The sequence below is a fragment of the Procambarus clarkii genome, chromosome 10 (genome assembly GCF_040958095.1).
Source record: "Procambarus clarkii isolate CNS0578487 chromosome 10, FALCON_Pclarkii_2.0, whole genome shotgun sequence".
NCBI lineage: Eukaryota > Metazoa > Arthropoda > Malacostraca > Decapoda > Cambaridae > Procambarus > Procambarus clarkii.
Window position 1 is genome coordinate 17,135,863 of NC_091159.1, and position 26,957 is coordinate 17,162,819.

Genomic DNA, 26,957 nt, shown 5'->3' on the forward strand with positions numbered 1-26,957 from the left:
TATATCATATTTATTCATTACTAACATATTGCCAGGAAGCTTTGTGTAGCTTGTGGTAATTATTTTATTTATTTTTTTTTTTTGAGATATATACAAGAGTTGTTATATTCTTGTACAGCCACTAGTACGCGTAGTGTTTCGGGCAAGTCCTTAATCCTATGGTCCCTGGAATACGATCCCCTGCCGCGAAGAATCGTTTTTTCATCCAAGTACACATTTTACTGTTGCGTTAAACAGAGGCTACCGTTAAGGAATTGCGCCCAGTAAATCCTCCCCGGCCAGGATACGAACCCATGACATAGCGCTCGCGGAACGCCAGACGAGTGTCTTACCACTACACCACGGAGACTGCAAAGGATACAAGACACTCCGTACATTGACAACATCGCACACTAATATTTTTACCACTTCGGACACCAGCTTTGGACGTTTCGCATATGTGTACGTGTTTCATATTAAAACGACAATATAATGCTATTAACAATTAAAATCTTCTACTTAACAGGCATATAGTTATTAAATGAAGTTTAGTGATGTAATAGACATAATCCGGAGTTGGTAAGGACGCCGCCCGCCAGCGTAAACACAACACACCCGAATGCCCACAAACACGATACAACGCACAAAACACAACACTTCTGTCAGTTTTTGGGTAAACTCCTTTTAAATTTATTATGTGATAGTTATACCTGTATAAAATGATAATTATTATAGGTAAGCGCCTAATATTTAATATTAATCAATAAATAAGAAGTCAGAAGCCACACGCCTGTCTGTACATGTCTTTTGTGTAAAAGTATTTTGGGCGCTCATGTACTTGTGCGCTAGCTGGCGTTCACAACTGTTCTCGCCTACAAGCATTAGAATTAAACAAACGAATTTATTTTTTCATTTATATACAAGAAGAGAAGGCTACCCTTGAGTCTGTAATATTCATCTGATCACTTGTCTCCCATTTGGTCCTCATTGCTTTATCTTACTATTATTGAATGTCAATAACCGTATTATGCAATTTCAATTTCTTCTATTGCTTTCTTTATTATGCACCCCATACCCATCCCGTGGGCGGTGGTGTAAAGGATTACAGAGGCACATAATCGGTTCAGGAACTGATTCGTTTAGCTTAGCAAATAACAATGTTTGACGCTAGTTACAAAATTATTAATGTTGTATACACATGTACACACACTCATACATACATGTACATATATATATATATATATATATATATATATATATATATATATATATATATAATGTCGTACCTAGTAGCCAGAACGCACTTCTCAGCTTACTATGCAAGGCCAAATTTGCCTAATAAGCCAAGTTCTCCTGAATTATTATATTTTCTCTATTTTTTTCTTATGAAATGATAAAGCTACCCATTTCATTATGTATGAGGTCATTTTTTTTTATTGGAGTTAAAATTAACGTAGATATATGACCAAACCTAACCAACCCTACCTAACCTATCTTTATAGGTTAGGTTAGGTTAGGTACCCGAAAAAGTTAGGTTAGGTTAGGTTAGGTAGGTTAGGTAGTCGAAAAACAATTAATTCATGAAAACTTGGCTTATTAGGCAAATCGGGCCTTGCATATTAGGCTGAGAAGTGCGTTCTGGCTACTAGGTACGACATATATATATATATTAGTATATTTTGGTAGCAGTCTTTCCTGTAGACATATATTATTAAATATGACCGAAAAAGTAAGATTAATAATTCTAACACGAATTTTCTCGATCTTTCTTACGTTTCTTTTCACTGTTGATGGTAATTCAAAAATCAATTCTCCAAAATTCATTTTTATTTCTAGTCTGACGCGACACTTGAGCGCGTTTCGTAAAACTTATTACATTTTCAAAGACTTTAGTTTACACACACACACACAACTTTAACTGAATAGAGCTTAAACATCTTCGAGTTTTTTATACCTAGGTATAAAAAACTAAGGTATAAATTTATCTAACACACAGATTCCTGAGCCTACTGGGTTCTGTCATATCTACATTTGAAACTGTGTATGGAGTCAGCCTCCACCACATTACTGCCTAATGCATTCCATTTATTAACTACTCTGACACTGAAAAGTTCTTTCTATAATCTCTGTGGCTCATTTGGGTACTCAGCTTCCACCTGTGTCCCCTTGTGCGTGTACCACATGTGTTAAATAAATGTATGTATGTATGTATGTATGTATGTATGTATGTATGTATGTATGTATGTATGTATGTATGTATGTATGAATGTATGTATGTATGTAAGGGGAGAGAGAGAGAAAGAGATGAAGACCGAGACAGAGAAATAGATATAGACAGAGTCAGGGAGAGAATGTTAGACACAGGGACGGATAGATAAGGATATGCAAAGTCAGTGAGAGAATGACAGAGATAGAGCGAGGAAAGAGACAGAGAGAAAGGCTGACACAGAGAATGTCAGAAACGAGGAGAGGCAGAGACAGAGGGACAGGGACAGACGGACAGGGCCAGAGAAGGGACGGGGGAACAGAGGGGGGCAGTGGGACAGAGAGTGAGACAGGGACAGAGGGAGACAGGGACGGAGAGGGGGACAGGGACAGAGACAGAGGGGCAGGAACAGAGGGACAGAGACAGAGGGACAGGGGGACAGAGAGATGGAAAGGGAGGACAGGGGGACAGAAAGGGGGACAGGGGGAAAGGGATCGGGGACAGAGGACAGAAAATGTGAGTAGGGGGACAAAGTGAGGGACACGGGGACAAAGATGGACAGGGGGACAAAGATGGACAGGGGGACAGGAGGAAAGGGGGGAGATGTATGAGGGGGGAATGTTTGCGAGAGATGGAGAAGGGGTATTTAGAACGGTAAGTTAGAGAGGGGACAACTAAGGCGCATCATTGAAAAGCAAATGAGCATCATTGCAATAGCAGGAGCCACGCACATCTTCAGTCTGCGTTGTTGAGACATTGTCAATTAAGCGGTGTCCAATAGCAGTATCTTCGGTATTTAAGCGATACCTTAAAAAATACTGGAAATATTCAAAGATATTAATCCAGATATTAATTCCCTTGTGCAACGCACACAAGAGGCAACAGCTTCTAGCTCTACAAGCGGCAATATAAAATAGAGAATAGGCGATTGTTTTCACTCATAGTGTAATAAACCCACGGACCCACCCACCCGCTGAAGCCGTAAATGCCAAGACATTACTTCCGTTTAAAATTAAGCCGGAAAAATCCTCAGGTATGTGAAGGATGGGGGCCGGGAGGCCTTTGATCAACCGCCGACTTCCTGCCCCGTCGACGGGGCCATCAGCCCTCAGTGTGCCCTCAGCCAAATTCATGTGAAACATGTATGTGTGTGTATTAAATATTTTAATTTATTATTTCCAAGATTTAGCTGTTAGCTCTTGGACCCCGCCTTTCTAAGCGTCGGTTGTCTAATGTACCGACTCTCGGCCTCTTTTCCTCCATCATATCTAAACAACATATATTTTTATCTAACACACTCACACATCCCCAAGATGCAGCCTTTAGCAGCTTCCTGACTTTCAGGTTACTATTTACTGCAAAGTGAATAGAGGCATTAGTGTGTGTATGTTTGTGTCTGTTTGTGTCTGTGTGTGTGTGTGTGTACGTGTGTGTGTGCACGTGTGTGTGTGCGTGTGTATACTCACCTAGTTGTGGTTGCGGGGGTTGAGCTCTGGCTCTTTGGTCCCACCTCTCAACTGGCAATCAACTGATGTACAGATTCCTGAGCCTACTGGGCTCTATCATATCTGCATTTGAAACTGTGTATGGAGTCAGCCTCCACCACATCACTGCCTAATGCATTCCATCTATTAACTACTCTGACACTGAAAAAGTTCTTTCTAACATCCCAGTGGCTCATTTGGGTACTAAGTTTCCACCTGTGTCCCCTTGTTCGCCTACCACTCGTGTTAAACAGTTTATCTTTATGTACCCTATCAATTGCTCTGAGAATTTTGTAGGTAGTGATCATGTCTCCCCTTACTCTTCTGTCTTCCAGTGTCACGAGGTGCATTTCTCGCAGCCTGTCCTCGTAACTCATGCCTCTTAGCCCTGGGACTAGCCTATTGGCATACCACCAAACTTTTTCAAGCTTCGTCTTGTGCTTGACAAGCTAGGTATGTGTGTGTGTGTACGTGTATAACACACACGTACTTATGTGGTACGTATGTACTACATAATTGTAAGGCGTTTGCTGAATTAGAAAAGTCGGCTAGCAGTCCACCCTTAACGACACAATTAACTCATTACATAAAAAAATACGTGGTTGTGCAATAGTGTGTGAGAATTGGGGAACTGGTGTGCATTTAGACGACTGGTGAGGACCAACAATGACGTAGAAGGATGGCACCAGCGTCTGAATCAAAGGGCAGTGAGGGACAACTTGGCTTTATATATATTTTAATCCCCTTACTATACCGTGAGGCGTCCCTGGTAACCTTGCAATGCCAACTGGTTTCTGATCAAAAGCTAAAGTCCAGTCGCCGCAAGGGCAATAAAGAGAAACAGGAACATTTGTGGAGGCTTTGGGACCGTTACGAGGAAAAACAGGTAAGCACCTCACAGTTCCTCAAGGAATGTTCGCGTTTTATCCCAGGAAGTGCCTGAACTAGAATTAGAAAACAGCAGTCTGTTTACTGGTTGTTATTTAACTTAAGTTAGTTGTAAATGATAATGTAAAAATAACCACTGAGAACTGATGAGTTGCCCAAGACTTTTGCTCGTAAAGAGGGAATTGATTACAAACTTGGACTGCCTTTGAGCAGCCTGAGGGCAGCAATATCCCAGGAACATCAACTAAATTTCGGAGACTTGAGGCAAAGTGAAATTCACACCAGTTACTCCATCTATCATCATTCTATTATGCAGGAAGAACAGCACGTCTATGGGTCATCCAATAATGTTAGCAGACTTCTAGATGTTACCACTGCTAGGCTTAGGCTCGGTTACAAGTACCTCTGGGAGTTTGTAACATCTGCTGATGTAGATTTGACTAAATGTAAACTCTGTCAGCAGAACTATTCGCGTACTTTGCGTCATTATATAATGGAATGTGAAAAAATCGCGGAATTTAGAGATAACACCATCAATAGTGTTCAAGAAATGTGTAAGTACTTCATTCATAATGATGTGATGCTCGAAATTTTAGCGAAGTATCCAAAATTTGCTTACTGTAGGTAATGCATGCACATGACTGTAAAGCTGCCGCCCAGTTGGGTGGGTGTGGAGCACATGACTGTAAAGCTGCCGCCCAGTTGGGTGGGTGTGGAGCACATGACTGTAAAGCTGCCGCCCAGTTGGGTGGGTGTGCAGCAAGACTAGTAACTGTGTGACTCACCATAGATGTAAAGTGCCTTGTATAGTGACTGTTGTGAGCCTCTTGTTGATCACTTGTGACACAAAGATTATTGATGTGTGTATTTGTGTAGGTGATTAGATATGTATGTGTATGTATATATGTATACGTATATATATATGTACATGTATGTATGAGAGTGTGTACATGTATATATAATATTAATAATTTTGTAACTAGCGTCACAAATTGTTATTTGCTTAGCTAAACGAACTAGAGGGTTCAGTTCCTGAACCGATTATGTGCCTCTGTAATCCTTTACACCACCGCCCACGGGATGGGTATGGGGTGCATAATAAAGAAAGAAATTGAATTGAATTGGTCTGATTAAGACTTTATGACCATGTAATCTATGTTTTGCTCCATTACTTACTGGTTGAGTATGGGGTGCATAACAAATAATAGCCTCCTTCGGGGGAGCCTTGTTTCTAAACGTGTTAGTCTTAAATCCTTTAATCTCAAATCTTGCTACAATGTACCTCTTAATATATGTTATGTACTCTCGCAACCCAATGTACCTTCTTGTATATAAATAAATATATATATTTTGCCCGAAACGCATTGCGTAATAGTGGCTTTAGGCATTGTATGTACTAGCTCTTTCTATATATCAATCCATTAATGTAACATCACTTGTATGTATATACCTTACCTGAATAAACATCTGAATCTGAATCTGAATCTGAAATAGATTTCAACTGTAAGGGGGTATGGTTTGCACCTTGTTATTCTAATAATAGATAAATAATTTTAATAATGGAAGCGCTAATTATATGAACAAGTGCCAACATGTATTTATTCAGACGAGAACAACAGCGAACACAAACCAGCGCATATACGAACGGAATGGTTTGTATGTACAAACTTCTCAGTGAACGAAGTTGTTTCTAGCCCGGTATCCGAAATTGCAGTACACGACTTGACCAGTCCCCGACTGCAAAGACGGACTGCATTAGACGGACCGCCGAGTGATGTCTGGGGCCAGAGTTGGATATTGTCCTAATAGCAGCTTTGTGTTGAGTAATTAGAGGACGTAAATGATTTTGGGTAGTAGAACCCCAAGCACAAATACCATAGTTGAGATATGGATAGATGAGGGAGTAATAGAGCGTCACCAGGGCAGGGTGAGTTACATAATATTTGATCTTAAAAAGAATGCCAACAGTTTTTGAAACTTTTTTTGATATATTTAGAATGTGTCCCTGGAAATTCAGCTCGCTGGTCAATGGGAACGCCAAGGAATTTGTCATCCATTTTGTTACAAATTTGGGTATTGTTTATTCTGAGATTTATTTGATTAGAGGATTTATTACCAAACAGAATATAGAAAGTTTTGTCAATGTTAAGGGTGAGTTTGTTGGCAGTTAGCCAAAGATGGACTTTATTTAGCTCAGTATTTACTGTGGCATTTAGAGCAAGGGGGTCAGAACTGGAGTAAATGAAGGTTGTATCGTCAGCAAATAGAATTGGTTTGAGGTGTTGGGAGGCATTTGGAAGGTCATTAATGTAGATGAGAAAGAGGAGAGGGCCAAGTATGCTGCCCTGAGGAACACCGATGTTGATGGGTAGGGTGGGAGAAATTGAATTGTTCACAGAAACATACTGGAGCCTGTCAGTATGGTAAGACTTGAGGTATTGTAGGGAGTGTCCTCTGACTCCATAATGATGTAATTTAAGAAGAAGGTTTTGGTGGTTGACAGTGTCAAAAGCCTTACGCAGGTCCACAAATAACCCAACAGGAAACTCATTTTTACCAAGAGCTGCATGAATCAAGTTAATCATACTAATAAGTGCATCGTTAGTGCTTTTTTTGGGTCTGAAGCCATATTGACAAGAGCTAAGTATATTGTGTTTTTCTAGATAAGAGTAAAGCTGCTTGTAGAATAGTTTTTCAAATATTTTTGACAAGTTAGGCAGGATTGATATAGGTCTGTAGTTGTTAACATCTGTGAGATCACCACATTTGTGGACAGGAGTTACTCTTGCTTTTTTTAGAATATCTGGAAAGGTTTGGAGTTCAAGTGACTTGTTGAAGAGCAATGCAATAGCAGGGGCTAAAGATCTGGAGGCTTTTTTGTAAATTAAAGTTGGTATCTCCTCAAGGGCACTAGACTTGGTTTTAAGGGAAAGGATTATCTCATTAACGTTAGTGGAATTTGTAGGCTTTAGGTACAGAGATTGTGGATAGTTACCTGTAAGATAGTCTTTAACATCAGTACTGGAAGATGGAATGTCATTTGCAAGGGATGACCCAATGGAAGAGAAGAGCCTATTGAACTCAATAGCAGAATCAGAATTTAACATGGCTGAAAAATGTTGACCAAACCACACACTAGAAACTGAAGAGACGACGACGTTTCGGTCCGTCCTGGACTATTATCAAGCCGATTGTGGAATCATTATCAAGACAATCGACTTGATAATTACCAGTCTTTACCAGTCTCCGTGGTGCAGTGGTAAGACACTCATCTGGCGTTCCGCGAGCGCTTTGTCCTGGGTTCGTATCCTGGCCGGGGAGGTGCCTCCCACCTATTTACTGAGCGCAAATCCATCCGGGCCTCCCACCTGTTTACTGGGTGCAAATCCTTAACTGTAGCCTCTGTTTAACTCAACAGTAAATTGGTACTTGGTTGTAAAAACAATTCTTCGTGGGGGTCGTATTTCAGGGACCTGCCCGAAACGCTAAGCATACTAGTGGCTGTACAAGAATGTAACAACTCTTGTATATATCTCAAAAAAATATAAAATAATGGTCCAGGACAGATCGAAACGTCGTCGTCTTTTCAATTTCTAGTGTGTGGTTTGTCCAACAATATATAATGTTTTAGCGAAAGCATCATTATTACATGTAATAATGTATGAGTACTGTACTGTATTATAATTTACTGAGAAGCACCATGATTTCTGCTAAGTGCTAACCTTTAACTGGATGCACTGTAGAATAGTGGCTTAAATCATGGGTTGAAACATTAGTTGACACAGAATGGAGGCTTACTATAACTTGTTTTAACTATTTTCAGTAAAGAGTAAACTATTTTAGTAAAGAGAGTATTCATCCGTCAACATCTATCATCTTTGCTGACGACTTTACTACAATCATAATTATTAAGACTTAAAATCATCCAAAATACTAATGTAAGGAGCCATAGGTGGTAGCTATGTATACCATAGGTGAACTATAATTTTAATTAATAATTCTAATAATTATTATTATTCATCATTTAACGTTGCTTCAAGTCAACTATATTTTCTTGATTTTCTCAGAATATTGGTACTCTTGAGGCTCCTCAAAGGCAATCAGAGATGGTAATTAATTCCCTCCTTATGAGCAAATGATTTAGCTAAATTTGGAGCACTGTGTGCTCAGTCCTACAAGGTCTCTGTGCCATCCTTTGTGCTCTGTGTTCCACAAGCCCGAATTACTGACCATTCCCATTATGCATGAACTGTATAATAAATTGATTGTTTTTTCATATATATTACCCAATACCCATCAGCTGTTTGAGGATGAGCTGCAGAGTACATGTGGGGGTAAAGAATCCATGTGTGGGTACAGAGAACATGTGGTGGTACGGAGTATATGTGGTGATACAGGGTACATATAATTCATTGTGTCAGGGGACAGGAAACCAGACTATATTCATACATGTTAGGCTTATATCGTGGTCCCTCCTCACCAAGGCCAAATTACTTCCCTGCCAAGGATGCAACCCCACAATATGCTGACTAACTCCTGAGTACCTACTCACTGCTAGGTGAACAGAAGCAGTAGGTGAAAGGAAATGTACCCCACCACTTCTGTCCTGCCCGGGATTCGATTTCGGAATTCTTGATTGTGCGTCGAGAATGAACCCGTCTGTACTCTGCCCAGCCCGTCCTCGACTCGAGTTCATTACATCCATTGGTCGATTTTTATATGCTGTTCATTCAAAACAGGAATTTTCTCAAATATAAATTCGTATTATAATCAGCCGTCCTCCAAACAAAGACCCAAAAATGATTCCATGCACCTGCCAAACCCCTTGCCCCCTGTTTATGAATGAAAAACGGTTTACACACGACTCACAACTGATTTTGTTGGAACACTTCCAGAACAAGTGTTTCACTGACGAATTTTGTGACAAAGATACAGCAATGTAACAAAGGCTATAGGCCCGGATGGAATCTCACCATGGATACTAAAGGAAGGAGCAGAAGTTCTGTGCCTGCCACTATCTATGGTGTACAACAAATCACTGGTAACAGGTGAACTGCCAAAAATTTGGAGGATGGCCAATGTAGTCCCAATATACAAGGGTGATAGACAGGAGGCATTGAACTACAGGCCAGTGTACCTAACTTGCATACCATGCAAGATGATGGAGAAGATTGTGCAAAAAAAAAGTAAGTAATTATCAAAAGAAGGCACCAAGTTGGGAAAGCTATGTAGCACTTGTGAAAAAAAAACTAGTGGAACATCTGGAGCAAAAGAACTTTCTAACACAACATCAGCATGGGTTCAGGGATGGCAAATTATGCCTCACAGGATTAATTGAATTCTATGACCAGGCAAGATAGAGAGAGCTGGGCAGACTGCATATTTTTGGATTGCCAGAAAGCTTTTGACACAGTATCACATGAGAGACTAGTGCACAAGCTGGAGATGCAGGTGGGAGTGAAAGGGAAGATATTCCACCAGATAAGGGAGTACCTAAGCAACAGAAGACAGTCACTGTGAGGGGGAAGGTCTCAGAGTGACGAAGCATAACCAGTGGAGTCCCACAGGGATCAATCCTTGGGGTCCGTCTAATTATCACAAGCTACCACAAGCTACACAAGCTTCAGAAAGTTTCCTGGCAATACGTTAGTAATGAATAAATATGATATGTTAAGTTAGGCTGACCTAACCTAACCTAACCTATCCTAACCTAACCTAACTTAACTAAACCAAACCAAACCTAACCTAACCTAACCGAAGCTTGGATCTTCGACTTGATTTGGCGTCACCATCTTTTTATTTTCGTCTAATTTCTTTATAAAAAGATACTTTTTCAGATTAAAATTATGTTTTTTCGTGTTGTACATTCAGCACCAACATTATAATGAGTAAATATATCATTTATTCATTACTAACGTATTGCCAGGAAGCTTTCTGAAGCTTGTGTAGCTTGTGGTAGCTTGTGGTAATCAGACGGACCGAATCCTTGGACCTATACTGTTTCTGATATATGTAAATGATCTCCCAGAGAGAATAGACTTGTTCCTCTCAATGTAAGCATATTTGTATAGTAATACAAATATGTAAAACAGTAAGAGATATTCTTTTCCATTAAGAGCATAATGCTTTTGGAATCAGCATGGATTACTAAATGATCCATGGGTTGGGCTTCCACAAACTTACCCAAAAGCATCTGGGTACTCCTATGTATTTTATACTTCATTCTGACTGGAAAGTGTTAAGGTATTAGTAATAATGTTCAAATAGGTATTTTATTGCAAGAATGGGGAAAATGGTCTTGTAGAGATCTCTGGAACACAACCCTACCTTTCCCATAAACTGTACTTAAGTTTGGTTTGTACAGTTTTAATTTGCTCACATTTTTCAAGGAATATAATTCATATGCAGTCTGGAGGACTAGTGTATTAAGACACACAAGAACTTATCTGAATACTTGGCCACTTCAATGACTGGTTCACTGCCCGACATCTTTCCTTCCGTTACCTTTCTTACTGTACTTAGCGCAACCCGTCCTCCTAAAAGAGTGTCACATTTTGTTGCATACTTTACCTATGGCCAAAAATTGCCATATTAGAAAATGATAACAGCTTGCAAAATTGATATACTGTCCCATTTTCTGTTTGGGGTCCTCTGGTAGGTTAGGAAAGGACACTTTAGTACGATAGTTTCTTGACGTTGGGAAACCTTTGGAAGATGGGCTGCTTAGCAAAATGTATAGACAGCTCACAGAATAACCAATAAAATGTATTCAATATAAATGTTTTCTGCCAATATAATGTAACTACAGTATTTATGGTAGGAATTGTTATTGTATAAATGTATACCTAAAAGCCATATGATTGCCCTTGCATTTGATCATTCTCATTGGTATAGATCTTTCTCTACCTTTTTAATGTACAATTTGGTTTTGTAATGATAATTTAAATTCAGCATTTCCCAAGTCGTTGTCTTATGCAAATTATGGCACATCAAAATAAGTGTACAAGCTGTTGTACATTTACCTTGTAAATTAGCAGGCAGTTACTTGCAGCTCATAAATAGTGCAATACTGTGTTAAAATGTGTAGGCAAAGGCTGCTTATTACAAAATCCTCTTTATTGAATATCTCCAAGCAATAAACACAAGTAAATAATTTGAAGAATTATTTTAAAAGCACAACTTACAAACAAACTATCCATGCTTCATAATTTTTTGGCCTTTCTTGCTACTGATGAACTCTTGATACAAGATTTTAACAATTACATTATAAGCAACAGCTTGACAGATATGACTCCTTCAGTGACAGATATAATCCCTTCATTACTGCGATTTATGTTGTAGACATTAAATATGGTAGCAGCAAATTGGCCAGATTCTCCTTCAATGTAATATATTGGATTATATCATATACACTGTGCTTCATTATTTTTACATTATTATTTTATTTCTCAATATACAATATACAGTATTAAGTGTATTAAATTATGCTTGACAAATGCAAAGGTCCAAATATGAATAAAGTCAGTATTAAGTGAGAGAAAATATTTACAAAGGAGACAAACACATTTGATTCAAACTTATGAGCCAACTGTTACTTGGATTCATATGCAAAGGATACATGTCAGCTCAAAGATACACGCAACATAGTACATATTACCCGGTAATAACAAATTCTAAACATAAGCTAGTGTGAATTTTTCCTGTTTATGTTATTACTGAATGAAAGTAATAGTTATCAGTGTTGCAAAAATAACAATATGCAAAGTAAAAAATAAATTTGCAAATAGATTTGATCATATCACTGTAGACACCAGACACAATGCAGTACAACTGGGAAGGGATGGACTGGTGAGTGGCCACATTTCTTGACTGAGATGCAGTATTCCCTACAAATAGATTATAAAATCTAAATTTCTGTCTATCATCATATCCAAAAAAGTTTTTAACATGTTCATCAAAAAATACCAGCCTGTTAGATCTTCAATTTGTAGTCTACACAAATAATTTATTATTAAGATACATGCATTAGATGGTTATTATCGAGAGGGCAACATTACACATAACATTCAATAAATGATAATATTGGAGGTGGCACCTTGTACAAAATACAAATGGATGAATCTTGTCATCAAGCTAAAATGGGATCAGAGCAATTCTGAATACAGCATGTGTTATCCTAGTTATTTTATATTTTTTTTTTACTGTATGTTCATTTATATTTAATTAAAAAATGCCTAATATAAGGGAATCAATTCTTAAATGCCTGTGTTTACATATCATTAACTAACACAAGAAACCAAGACTTTATTTTGTCAATGTTGAAAAATTGAATGTATATCAATTTACTGTGTTACTGTATGTTTATTAACAGAGCTGTTTAACTAACAGCAGTCGCCATGATCCTCTAAATCGCATGTTGTCTACAGTTAGTGACAAAGGATGGGCAACACAGCACATGGCAGTGATAATTCCTGGTCCTAAAATTCTCCAAGCATTCTAGGAGTACATATAATAATAATAATAATTGATTTGCAAGAAGGTACAAAGGGATGGAGCTGATTATTTATACACAACACTGTATAATATTACAAAATGACCTGACAAGCAGGATTCGTTAACAGGCTAGCGTTGAAACCCCTGATCTTACACCAGCCACACTGTGTTTCAGTAAAAACAGATAGATTTTAAACAAAATATATACCAGTATATCAAAATCTATTCTCTCTTTCTCTTGTAAACAGTTTGTATTTCTCTAAAGTTATATCTTTTAATGATATTGCATTAATATGTAAACTAACATAGACATTAATTCTATATCTCATAAAAATATGAATATAGATATAAGATATTTAATACCCAAATTATCTTCTCTCCAAACACAAACATTTTGTAGGTTGTCAAGCTTTGCCTGATACAAATGTATGTACTGTATGTGTGTATATATGTATGTATATAAACTGTATATATAGTATATACATAATATTGTATAATATATATATATATATATATATATATATATATATATATATATATATCTATCACACACACAGCTACAATAGTGTGTGTTCTCCACCAAATGTGAGAGCATGACTTACCTGTTTGTAATTGGGGAGAAGATAATATTGACGATGTGCTAGTGTGAGTAGTCGAGAAAATATATTAAATTACATTTTAATTATTATTTATCCTGTTAAATATACATTAAAGCCTAAATGAAGTCATAATATAAGAACTTGACTATTTACTACTGTTATTCTTATTAATCTTTACAAGCCCCAACTGACTATAATATAGTACAAAGTATACTTTTTTTCAACAGGGGCATCATCTATTCCATATTCTTTTCTTTTTTTAATCATTCAAAATCAGGGGCAGTGTATTAGTAAAAATTTATATAATTTTAATACATTTTTTGAACTTCAAAGAGATAATTCAGTTTATAAACATCTTTTGAGTCGACTAGGGATTGGTTAATCTTCAATCTATGGATAAAGCAAAACAATATATATATGAAAGCTTTTTGCCAATACAAAAATGAACTGTATATGGCTTCTAAAAAAGGCTTGTACTGTTTTAGGGATCTGGGCCAAGTAAGTCAAATTCTGAGCCATAACAAGAGGGCAAGTGTATAGACACTTATTGAGTCCCATAGGCTGCTGCGTTGACTCAAGCTCACCTAAACAAACAACTGAGCGGCTCTGCCCCAAATGAGGACAAGACTTAAGAACATGTAGTATGGCATCCCTAAATATAGTTTTAGGCTGAGAAGTTCATACACATGAATATGGAGATCAAAATAAGCTCAAGTAACTTCCATAATACCATTGAAGATCATTACACTTGTTCCTTCTTGTTGGTATAATTCAAATTCTTGTAAGGAAATTACATCCATTTACAGTTTGAGATAATTTCAAAAGTAAAGCTGTAACGTGAGCAGAATTGTGACATGAATGGGTGAGAGTTTGCACTTGGTAAGAACAAGTTGCTCCATAGTTAATAACTGGGGCTTCTTGAATGATTGAGGAGATCTCCAACAACTAGCCCCAAGTTTATGGGTTACGCTTCAGAACAGGGCCAGAGAAGGATGAGTGCGGATGTGAGTCCTTCCAGTCACGGTACAAGTAGAAGGAACCAATGGCATAAGTCAGCATATTGAAAACACCAAAAACCTGCAAATAAAAATAATTTTTTAACCATTGTAAATGTGCAGAATGCAAATTTAACATAATAATGGGCCTCGTGTAGGTACATGTCAGGAACATGAGGTCTCTGCATGCCTTGCAAAAAACCCTTCCCCACAGCCAAGGGTGAGACAACACAGACAACCATACACGTGATAGACAGATCAAATGATGCTTAACTCTTAGGCAGTGGTTATCGTCTATTGACCATCCAATAGACGATATTGGCACTAACCACAGTGCCAATAGACTATTGTCTATTGGCACTGTGGTTATCATCAAAAGACGACTTAAACAATTATTGTCTGGGTTTTTCTTGTATAATGCAAATATGGATGTAATGGACTTTACCTTGACCCGTGAAATAAATTTGACTAACATTTCATGGTACGAATGCGGTTATCATCATGAACGATACTAGAGGAATGTGGTCATCGTCATATGACGATTTAAACAATTATTGTCTGGGTTTTACATGAATGATGCCAATATGGATATAACAACTCTGTAGATGTAAATAAAGAAAAACAAAACAAGTGATAAAACAATCAATGAATCAGTGAAATATCGAAGGATAAAACAGGAAGCGTCAACAAAGTCGAGCACCGGGTTTTGACAAGTGCCAGAAGCAGTCTTGCCGAGTGCCTCCACTCAGTGAAACGATATTCATTTTCTTTTTTTTTTTTACATTTTGCATACAAATTAATAATTCTATAATGAAAAAAATCCTTTTTTTTTTATCTTTTATACTTGCCTAGCTGTGCTTGCGGGGATTGAGCTTCAGCTCTTTAGTCTCGCCTCTCAACTGTCAATCAACTGACACAGTTTTGTGCACAGGTAGTCATGGCCATTTTTCCATAGCAGCTATCTAAAGGTTAATCTGATTGACCAAGCAACTTGCTCACCATGAAAAGCCTCAGACCATAGGCTACTTCAGAGTGAAACAATTTTAATATATATTTCTAGATACATTTCTTAATTTATATATTATACAATAGATATATTTCCATCCCAGTCAATTAAGAGAGGTATCTCTGGTTGCTATGCCAGATATAATATTTCAATAGTCAAATAAAATTATGAATACAGCACTGTATTCATAAAAACAAAACAAAATCAGTCTGTGCACATACAGTATATTGAAATTCGAACATAAGAGAATGGGTGTGGGTGGATGGGGATGGGAGAGGGTCATTTTGTGGCTGGATGGGGGTGGGGGAGGGTCATTGGATGGGTGGATGGGGGGTGGGGAGGATGTGAGTGGGGGAGGGTCATTGGGTGGGAGGATGTGGGTGGGGAGGGCTGGAGGGTGGGAGGATGAGTGCTGATGGGTGTGTTGGTTCACCTTATGGGTTCCCACAGTCAGGAACAGAAAGGCTGTTTGGGTTATCGAGGTCCTCCAATTCAACTACAGTACTGACCTTCCCCAGGATGCAACCCACAACAGTTGCATAATTCTCGGGTACCTATTTACCAATAGGTAAACAGAGGCATCAGATAAAAGGAAATATTGCCCAACCGCTTTAGTCTTACTGAGCAAATTGAACGTAGGAGCTTTTGCCTGTGACTTAACTGTGCTACATATGGGCATATTGATGGAGTAAACAGGGGATTGATGTTTGATTGATAGGTGTGTAGTGAACTTAAAATTTTACTTATCAAAAGATGAAAACAAGAGGGACTTACCCGAGAGGCGATCGTTGCTCGCTCCTCAATGTGAAGTCAAGACAACTGGCTGCAACCACTGACCCAAAGCGACACAGGCCCGACCAGGCCCAGGAACATAAACTAGGTAATGCGCAGCCAGGACCCTGTTCGACCGCCAAAAATCCCGTGCCCCAGTGTCAGCCCAAGACATGTTACCGAAGACAGCAGCAAGAGCAGCAAACTTGCGAACGTCGTGGGCACAGGGATAGACTGCAGGCTAGCTAGACCGAATAACCCTGCAGACAACATGGGAAACCCAAACCATGGAACAGGGAAGAAAAAAAACGGATCAACCCAAAGTGCATTCCTGGAGCACAATTAACGGTGAAGAATCACAACCAGAAACAACACATGATGCACCCCCAGCCTGACCAACCAAGCATCAACAACCCAAGGACCCCTTGAGAAAGCAGCTGTCACATTCTTCGCCAGAAAAGAAGGAGATGGCTGCAACCGAACAAACCTACCACCAAGACCAAAAGAGCAGAAACCTCTGTGCCAGAGAAAAGCATTTATCTCCCCAACACAACCTCCAGAGCCCAATACCAATAGGAAGAGAGCCTTTGCAAAATAATCTTGAACCGAAAGGGCCACAACAAATTGAGGGGAAGATAGAAAAGACAGCATCCAGTCCACGACCTGGACGGCTCAGGCGGCGCATGAGCAGGCCGGAAGTGAAACAATGCCCGAGAGAACTTGTGAAACGATGCAGAAGTAGCATCGATGATGAAAGCAAGCTGCAGCGGCTCCGCCAGCACCGCACGAAACGAGGCGACACTATTCGGCATAAGATGACAGTCCTGAAACAGCCACAAGAGAAGGACAAGACCACCTGAACAGAAAGCAAAGTAAACTGACGAAGAGACAAAAGGAAACAGAAGAATCGCCAGGAAACTTCATACTGCCACCGAGACGAAGCACGCAGGTGGGACGCCAACAATGAAGCCACCTGATCACCATACAGACGTGACAGACTCGAGTACTAGCTCTATCTATAAATTCATCAATATCTGTATCACCCCTTGTATGTATGTACTTTACCTAAATAAACATTTGAATTTGAATCTGAATTTGAATTTGACCCCACCGCCCCTGGCCGGCCTGGTGAGCACAGATCACAAAGCCCCAGCCAAGAGATGACGCGTCCGTAAACACATCGAGCGAAGGCTTGGGTAGGCACCAAGGCACTGAACCCTGAAAAATCCAAAGAGAATTTTCTCTAATTCCACATTCTATAACATGGAATTTATTCACATTGAATTCCATTTCCCACTTAACACTCTAAGAACTTATTTTATCTAGATCGCTTTGAAGGACATAACAATCGTCTGGGTCTCCTTTTTTTCCCAGTATCTTAGCACATCCACAAACACATTCATATAATTCTGTATTCCTTCTGGTAGATCATTTATGTAGGCGATGAACATTACTGGTGCAAGAACTGAACCCTGTGGTACTCCGCTAGTAACACTCCTACAGTCAGATACATTGTCTCTGATTACTGCCCTCATCTGTCAGTTAGAAAATTGTTCATCCATGTCAGAAATCTCCCTGTCACTCCTCCAGCATGTTCCAGTTTCCAGAACAGCCTCTTGTGTGGGGACTTTGTCAAAAGCCTTTTTTTAGGTCCAGATAGACAGTCAACCCAACTACCTCTTTCCTGTAGTATCTCTGGCTCTATTATAGAAACTAAGTAGATTTGTTACACAGGATCTTCCTGTTTGAAAACCATATTGTCTGTCTGTTATTATGTCATTACTCTCTAGGGGTTCAACCCATTTCGCTTCATTGTTTCTAGTGTTTTGACTATCACACTTGTTAGTGACACGGGTCTATAATTTAGAGGTTCCTCTCGACTACCATTCTTATAGACTGGTAGTCGAGTTTGCCTCATGTTTGCCTTTTTCCATATATCTACTAAGATTTCTGTGCACAGGGATGTCTGGAATATTAATTGGAGTAAAATGCTCAGCTCAGTTGCACATTCTCGCAGCACCCAAGGTGAAACTCTATCAGGTCCAACTGATTTCTTTCTTTCTAGCCTCTTGAGTAATTTTTCACTTCGTCTTGAGATACATCTATGTATTCTATGACATGCTCTGGAATTGGTACTGGGTCCGGCTCTCTGAAATCCTCATTTTGTACAAACACACTTTTGGAACTGTTAATTTAGCATTTTACACACTTCTTTGTCATTCTCAGTAGTCCTGTTCCCCGTTCTCAATCTCTGGATTTTATCCATTACATTTATTATGTGAGGTAATATGGTAATGCAAGCACAGTAGCCCAACATGCTAGCAAGTTGCTGATGCCTCCTGACTCAGAAAAATGCCTCCCAATATACTGAACACAACTAACTCTAGCCACACCAATGCTATTATTATCAGAATCCTGGGCACTAAATCATGAATATGAATCCTTTTCCACAAGTTTATTTTCTAAAGGAACACGAGGTCCTGTTTTGTGATGTGTAGATATATGAAACCACGGCTGTGTGCTGTGGATGTCTGCCTCATGTTGTGACCATCATATCCAACATTGTGTTTACTGATATCTGAATATTGTACATATTCTTTATCACAGTCGGGATCTTCTCTGACACTAGCACAAAATAACTGCAGTTACTTATTTCCTCATTATTAAGTGATACTGTAGGCACAGGCTGCATGGCAGTGCTGCGAACTCCTGCTCCATATGCCACTCAGGGTCGCTCTCTCAATACTGAGGCTTCTCACCCAGGGGTTATCTTGAGATGATTTCGGGGCTTAAGTGTCCCCGCGGCCCGGTCCTCGACCAGGCCTCCACCCCCAGGAAGCAGCCTGTGACAGCTGACTAACACCCAGGTACCTATTTTACTGCTAGGTAACAGGGGCATAGGGTGAAAGAAACTCTGCCCAATGTTTCTCGCTGGCGCCCAGGATCAAACCCGGGACCACAGGCTCACAAGTCCAGTGTGCTGTCCGCTCGGCCAACCGGCTCCCCTTGGGGTATGCCACTATTTTTTTAAAGACGGCATCTGTTAACTGGAGACCCAACAAAGCAAATATGAGCCCTTTGTATATGTGGGACTTTTAAATCTTATGTTATACTTTAAATTGGCCTTTACTGACTCATGCAATGGGGGGTTAGAAATGGCACAATCTTCCTTGATTGATATGCGCATTTGTAGGTTTAAATGTAAGGACAGACTTTCTGGCCTCATCATGGCTTCTACAGATGGTGACCGTCAGGTAAATACAGGTATGTCATCAGTACATGCTGCGGGCTGGATCTGTGGCAGGAGCCTGCAAGGAAGGCAGGGGAGAGGAGGGGGTAGACTCATTTTTTCCTTGGCTCATGAACATACACTTCTGACTACTTCATCAGTTACTCAAGTCTGGTTTACATTTTCCTCCAGTAAATCTCAGTCACATTTGTATAGTCCTACAAGTATGCCATATAGTTTTTGTTGCATCATTGTCATATGATTTTCCTGTGTATTCACCTAGTTGTATTCATCTAGTTGTGCTTGCAGGGGTTGAGCTCTGCTCTTTTGGCCCGCCTCTCAACTGTCAATCAATCGACTGTTACTATTAAATATTTTTTTTCACACACGCACACCCAGGAAGCAGTCTGTAACAGCTGTCTAACTCCCAGATACCTATTTACTGCTAGGTAACAGAGGCATCAGGGTGAAAGAAACTCTGCCCATTTTGTTTCTGCCATCAACGGGGATCGAACCCAGACCCTAGGATTACGAGTCTAGAGCGCTGTCCACTCAGCTATCAGGCCCCAGTGTGACTGTGATGAGATGTTAGCAAGGCACATGGACCACAAAACCTTTGATCAAGGAGGATTTTCTCTAACTAAACACATTTTGCACTTTTTAGCATCCAAACAAACCACAATGTATGACAGACAACAGGACATATTTCTTCACCATTAGGGTAATGAACCTATGGAATAATCTACCAGCCAAAGCCACAAAAGCAAAGACAGTGCTACAGTAAAAATTAAGCTGAAAAAAATTATCAGGAATTAAGAGGGAACATTTTACAAGCCACTGGCTTTCTATCCCTCTTGAGGCTGCAAGTGATAGTGGCACACAGGTGAATTATGGGAAACCTGTATTACCAATTTTAAAGAACTTTTATATCTAAATGCTAGATTGTATTACAGTCATTATGTCATGCAATTACCTTCAACGTCCTTTCATCCATATGATGCTTCCATTTTATATACAGGAGCAGGTGCCTGTGCAATACATTATCATTCATCCTCCACTGTACGGTATAAACTGTGGAGGATAAACTACCTACCTTGTGGTGGTTTCCAGGATCAACAGCCCTGTTGCCCAGTATCTGACTAGGCCTCTTCGTTGGTCATCTGGTCAACCATGCAGTTGGATGCTGCTGCTTGCAGCCTGATGTATGAATTACAGCCTGGTTGATCAGGCATCCATTGGAGGTGTTTATTGAGTTCCCTCTTTAACACAATGAGAGGCCAGCCAGTTATGCCCCTTATGTGTAGAGGGAGCATGTTGAACAGTCTTGGGCAATTGATATTGACAGAGTTCTCTCTTGGCACACCTTTTCTCTTGCCGAGAGAGTTCTCTCTCGTTCATTAAAATATTTGCAGAAAATCCGGTTTTTATCCGAATTTTTGGTTACTGATTTTAAACTGAGCACCAACGTCTTCCCGTTCTCTTTGTTAGGCCATGTGGCACCCAGGTGGAGTGGGCCACGCCGTAGGGCCACTGTTTTTGCTCCATTGTTGTGACCGGTCACACTTCCCCTCGCCTCCACAACGTTTGAACATTTCGGCTATTTTCCGTGGCTATATTTCTTAGTGCGGCTTTAGATGCTATCTGCGCTTACTCCACGATGAATAGTGATCACGAACAAGGCCCTTCCAGGAAGAAATCAGCGAAAATAAAGCGTCATAGTGAGAAGCTAAATAGTGTACACGAGAAGTACAAGCGAGTGAGACTCACATCCTCTAAGTTTCAGGCTGTATTTGATAAATTATCCGAGTTATCTAGTGACGAAAGTGTTGTTGAGACTAACACTGATGAAGTTAGTGAATGTATTGAAACGGAAACAGCAGAGGAGGATTTTGATAGTGATGGAAGTGAGGAGTCTGAGGTTGAGACTGCTACACATGCACGACGAGGTACTGGAGCGCGTGCCAGAGCCAAACGTACCACACGTACCCCACCACCAACAGGTTCTGATGAAGGGTGGTGTAGTGACAATACTCAATCCTTTGTAGACAGTTTTACAGCCACACCAGGCTTGACTGTTCCTGTACCTACCACTGCTTACCTTTCTGGGTGCCTAACCCCAGTCGATGGCAGACATGGAATGCTCCCAAACACATGGGGGTTTCCATAGGCCATTGCTCCCTGTGCCTCTCTGAGGGGGCCAGGTTCTGGCAATTAGTTCCTGGTAGGATGAACTCCACTGACCGATGCCCCAGACTAATATAGTGTATATCAGTCCAATAGTTCCAAGGAGCCGGTTGGGCTTTCCCACAGAAAAATAAGCTTACATAATTTAATTTATCTACATGATAAGTAAAGTACAACTAATTCTCTGACCTCCAAAGTCAGATATATATAAAGTCAAAGTCAAACTATATACTGTATATTTGTTTTATTAAGAAAAATGCAACATATGGAATCACTTTTTTGGGGAACTATTAAATGGTAACTGCCTGTTCTCGGGCCTGTAAAAATGCAAATCTTGCATTAATACCGTGAAAATAATTTAAGCACCACATAAAGAACAATGCTAAGAATAGAGTATAATTTGTCACCTTTTGTGAACCATTTTATACATAACTGACTGGCCTCTAAAAGTGTTTAAGAAAGAACTCGATAAACACCTCCGAAGAATACCTGATCACCCAGGCTGTGAATCATACACCAGGCTGCGAGAAGCCGCATCCAACAGCCTGGTTGACCAGACAACCAACCAGGCGGCCTGGTAGAGACTGGGCTGTGGGGCCATTGATCCCTGGAAGCTACACATGGTAGCCACAAGGTATGCCATAGGAAATACCTTGAAATATTTTAATTAGTTGGATACATTAACCCTTAAACTGCACAACACTTCATATGACATGTTGAGTAACTGACGCAAAAGTGCGCACCCCTTCATATGACGTTTTGGAGTATCGCGCAAGATTTAAATGGCCCACGGCAACATGGGGTTCACATCAGCTTCCTCAGGGCTCCTGTAAACAGATGCCATTTAAAAAAAAAAAATTGTGGACAACATTCCCGGGTATGAAAGCGACCACAGCATCGCCTATAAATGTAAAAAATATATGTAACTGGTATTATATAGCAATGATAGTATTACAAAAGACCCTGACTGTGATAAAAATTACCAGGATTCTGATAATAGCAAGATTGTTGTGATAATTTGAATTGTGCATAGTATTGTGGGAGGAGTAATGTTGGGGGAGGGAGGGCTGTAGTGTCATCTGTCGAATCTGTGTGGCCACCTGTTACTGTCTGCACTCACCATACCAGCTTTGTGGTTCGCTATGGTGAACACAAAAGTAGATACGTATATATAACGTGTATTGATAGTGTAATAACAGCAAAAGGAGTGTTGGGAAAAGTCATTATGGTGAGTGAGGTAGCATCATCTGCATGACTTGTCATGATGTGTAAGGGTGACCACTATACTCTTTGGGCACTATACCAGCTTAGTTGAACAATTATGGCAAACAAAACTTGTATATACTTATACATAGTGTGTGTGTATATAGTGTAATAACACCACAAACAGTATACTTGAAGGAGGAATGTTAGTGCATCTGGCCTTGAACCAGTGAGGGAGGCAGCATCAGTTGTGTGTGGCCACCTGTTAATGTCTACACTCACCATACCAACTTAGGTGGTGTGGTGAACTATGGTGAACAAAACATACAGAAACTTATATATAACCTGTGTATGGTGTAATAAAAGCAAAACTATTTGCTTATTGTTTTATGAACATAATTATTGAATCATTAATATGATCACAATACCTTTGAGTATAGCGATGATTCACACATTTTATTATATAAATATATCACACTACACACTATTGAATATTACTGCAAAAAATTTAGAAAAAATCAGACATTGAAATAATTAGGTAATATCTTTGTGGCAACTCCCGCCTGACAGCCAGGTGGAGTAGACTGCCTCTGGTGCCTGCTATGTCAACACTTTTTTTTTTTGCCAGACTTCCCCACTCTATTACGAGCAAAATATGCCAAATAAGATTTTTTTATTATTTTTCCTGTGATCAGGGAACAGAAATGAATACTTTTATAAGACGAAATATTAAAAAAATAATTTGTTTTTGCACCTGTGGGTGTTGAAGGCCAAATAGCCCAAAGCAGCTTAGGGGTTAATGAGTGAAAATGGTTGAGTGTAAATAGGATCTGCCTCACATTGGTCAATAGGTCCACACTAATACAGTGATCATATCTTAAAGGATTAATGCTGTAATATTTATCAATGTTCTACAATATTTAGCTAATTTCATTATAGATAATATAATTAATATGACAAATACTGTACCTTGTGTACAAACACTTTGGAAGGAAGAATATCAGTTAAGAAACAATACTGTGCACTGTACCAACACAATTCCTGTACTATGTGCTGGTTAGCATTGTAAATGCGTGGCCACGTCTGTTGTAGAAAATAATAATAAAAATAAAAAATACAAAAAACTAGCATTGAATGTAATAAAACACCATCCACGTCTGAGGCCTGAACATCCAGCAGAGCCAACTGAACAAGTCGGCATCGATTGTCCATTCCATGGACAGGGGAATGAACTGGGACAGGCCATCCACCAGGACAGTGGCGGAGGGTCAGGAGAGCCAAACCCTGAGAACTCAGCAGACGAGTCCCCCGAAGCAACCAGCCTCAAAGAGCCAAGGACTGCATCAACCCCTCTTGGTTCAGGCAATGAATCTCCGGGGAACAGTTCGAATGGAGCCGGAACATTGATCCACAAAATGACCCGAACCCTCCTGAGTGACATCCACGAACTCCCGCACCATGCTGTGAGCCCGACGGAAGGACAGACCCCCACCATCCCTGGCTGGCCTGGTGAACACTGGTCACAAGCCCCAGCCAAGAGACAACATAACTGTGAACACATCGAGCGAGAGCTCAGGTAGGTGCCAAGGCACTGAACCCTGAAAAACCTGAAGAGGAAGCTGGTGACATGACAAGCGACGCAAAGCCTCCGGAGGCCGAACCCAGCAGTCGCGAGAGAGAGAGAGAGAAAGGCAGAAGAGATGTCCCTGAAGGAACCAGAACAGCCGACGAAGCCACACTCGACCCAGCGGGTCGATCATCGTGGCAAAATTCAGGCTCCTGCATAAACCCTCGAGCAACCGCCTCATGACCCGAGAGCCCCTCAGAAACAGGCGAAGGTGGGAACACAGGCAAAGAAGAGTGGCCGGAGGAAGAGATGAGGAAGCGGTCCGAGCGTCCCACACAAGACCAGCCAAGACTGAACCTGAGAGGAAACCAGATGGGACTTCCACCAGTTCAGCAAGAACCCAAACCTGGTGACCTGGAAAAGAACCAAAACCCTGGCAAGCAGACACGCGGTCTGGCTGGGAGCCCAAACCAGCTAGTCGTCGAGGTAGGCCAGAACCTGAACACCTAACATAGACAGGCGGGCCACCACAAACCGAGTAAGACGTGTGAAAACGCGAGGCGCCAGATTCAAAACGAATGGAAGGCTACGAAAGTGGTAACCCTGATGCCCCACAACAAAACCGAGCCCGAGCCAGACCCTGAACCCCGGATGAATGGGGACATGCCAATACACGTCTTTGAGGTCCAGGGACACCATCCAAGCACCCAGTTCCAACAGAAGACAGACCTGGGATAGAGTAGTTATCCGAAATGAGGGGCAATAAACCCATGGGTTCAAACAGGACAAGTCCAGAATGAACTTGAGGTTCACGCAGTCCCATTTTGGAAACCGGAAACAAACGGGAAACCTACCTGAGGGACAAAGTCGTTTAAACTCCGCCCAAGCGAACCCACTCCGAGATGACTCGATAGAGCACATGAGAAAAGGCCTGCCATGCCAGCCCCAAATATCCTGAAGGAGGAGCCACCCAACGCCACTGCAAGTCGCACGAAACAATCTGAAAGGCCCACTAATCGTGAGACCAGGTGAGAGCAAATAGAGCAAGCCTCCCCACCATTGCCCCGTCAATGCGACAAACCTTGAAAGGGCTGATGCACCTTACGAGCACCTAAGCACCTAAGTAGCGCACAGGGGGATCCCCGTGCTGATCAGAAACAGACGGTACCCAAGGCTGCGTCTGCGCCGAATCTGGCACCACTGGCCTATCATGACGGGAAGAACCCCGAGCTCTGGCATGACCCTTCCTGGAAGGCCCACCACGGGCCCCCTGGAGGACCAACAAGCCCAACATAGGACGGCATCTAAACGAAGCTGTCTACAGATACTGCACAACTGCAGACTCTGCAAACAGCAACGGACAAAAAAGGGAAAGACAACCTAAGAGAAATGAATTTCAAGAAAGAAGCGAGCACCGCCTGCTGACACACGAGTCGAGAAGCAAAAAAAACCACATAACTGCATCCTGCTGGAGCGGCACGAACAGCTTTAACTATGCAAATGATGCATGCACCACTCTGGGCACCAGACCCAGAGGTGGCCCCAAGCTCCTCCACATCCAACTCAAGCCAATCTGAGGACAGCTTGAGGAGGGAGAAGAACTACAGGGCCGAAGCCAACAGGCCACGTGTGCACAACTCCTCCGCGACCAAAACAGTTGAAAGGGAGGGAACCTGCACATGAAGCTGCAACACACCAACATCCTGCGGGAGGGCAGGGGCGAACAAACATGCATTACGATGCTTAAATTTGCCCCCCAGGAAACCCTGCAACACCATCCAAGCCTTCCTCCATTCAAGCGTGGAACCGATAGAAAGTGTGCCAAGCCTCCAATGAGAAGAGAGGGCAGTCTGCTAACCAGGACGACTCCGGAACTTTATAATGAACCCAGTACGGACACGAAGATCCATACACGAAGGAATGCGGATCTATCATGAAAGCATAATCTGGGTTGCGCAGGAGGTAAGCTGCAAGGGCCTCCTGCACCACATGAGATGGAACGCGGAGCCCCGAAAACCTCTGGAAGGATGGGACCGAAGAACCAATGGGATCATGGAACCGAACCAGGGAAGGTGTAGATGCCAAATCCAATTTGTACGAGGCGGGAGCGCAAGAGAACCCCTCTCCTTGTAACACCATGCCCCACTCTAAGGGTACAAAACCCAGGCTGAGTCCAATGGGGCCCAAGGCCTCCAAGTCAACCCCTCCCCCGCCCCGGGAACCTCACATCGAGGACCCAGAGCCGAGCTGTCCTCCAACCCCGTGCCTCTAAAGAAAAGCCAGGAGCCACCAAAAAAGCAGGAACGAAGGGGGGCCCACTGGTTAGATCCAGAAGCTCTGGCTGGAGGACTAG

The 26,957-nt window shown here is 41.1% G+C and overlaps 1 protein-coding gene across 2 annotated transcripts in view; it reads right to left on the minus strand.

Moving 5' to 3' along the window:
• Positions 1-11,655: 11,655 nt before the first annotated feature.
• LOC123746851 (CKLF-like MARVEL transmembrane domain-containing protein 4) overlaps positions 11,656-26,957 on the minus strand; it is a 158,139-nt gene continuing 142,837 nt past the window's right edge. For both annotated transcript variants that reach the window (XM_045728657.2, XM_045728669.2), the window contains exon 4: positions 11,656-14,726. In XM_045728657.2, coding sequence (XP_045584613.1) covers positions 14,607-14,726 — 120 coding nt within the window. In that variant the 3' untranslated portion in view covers positions 11,656-14,606. The remainder of the gene's footprint in view (positions 14,727-26,957) is intronic.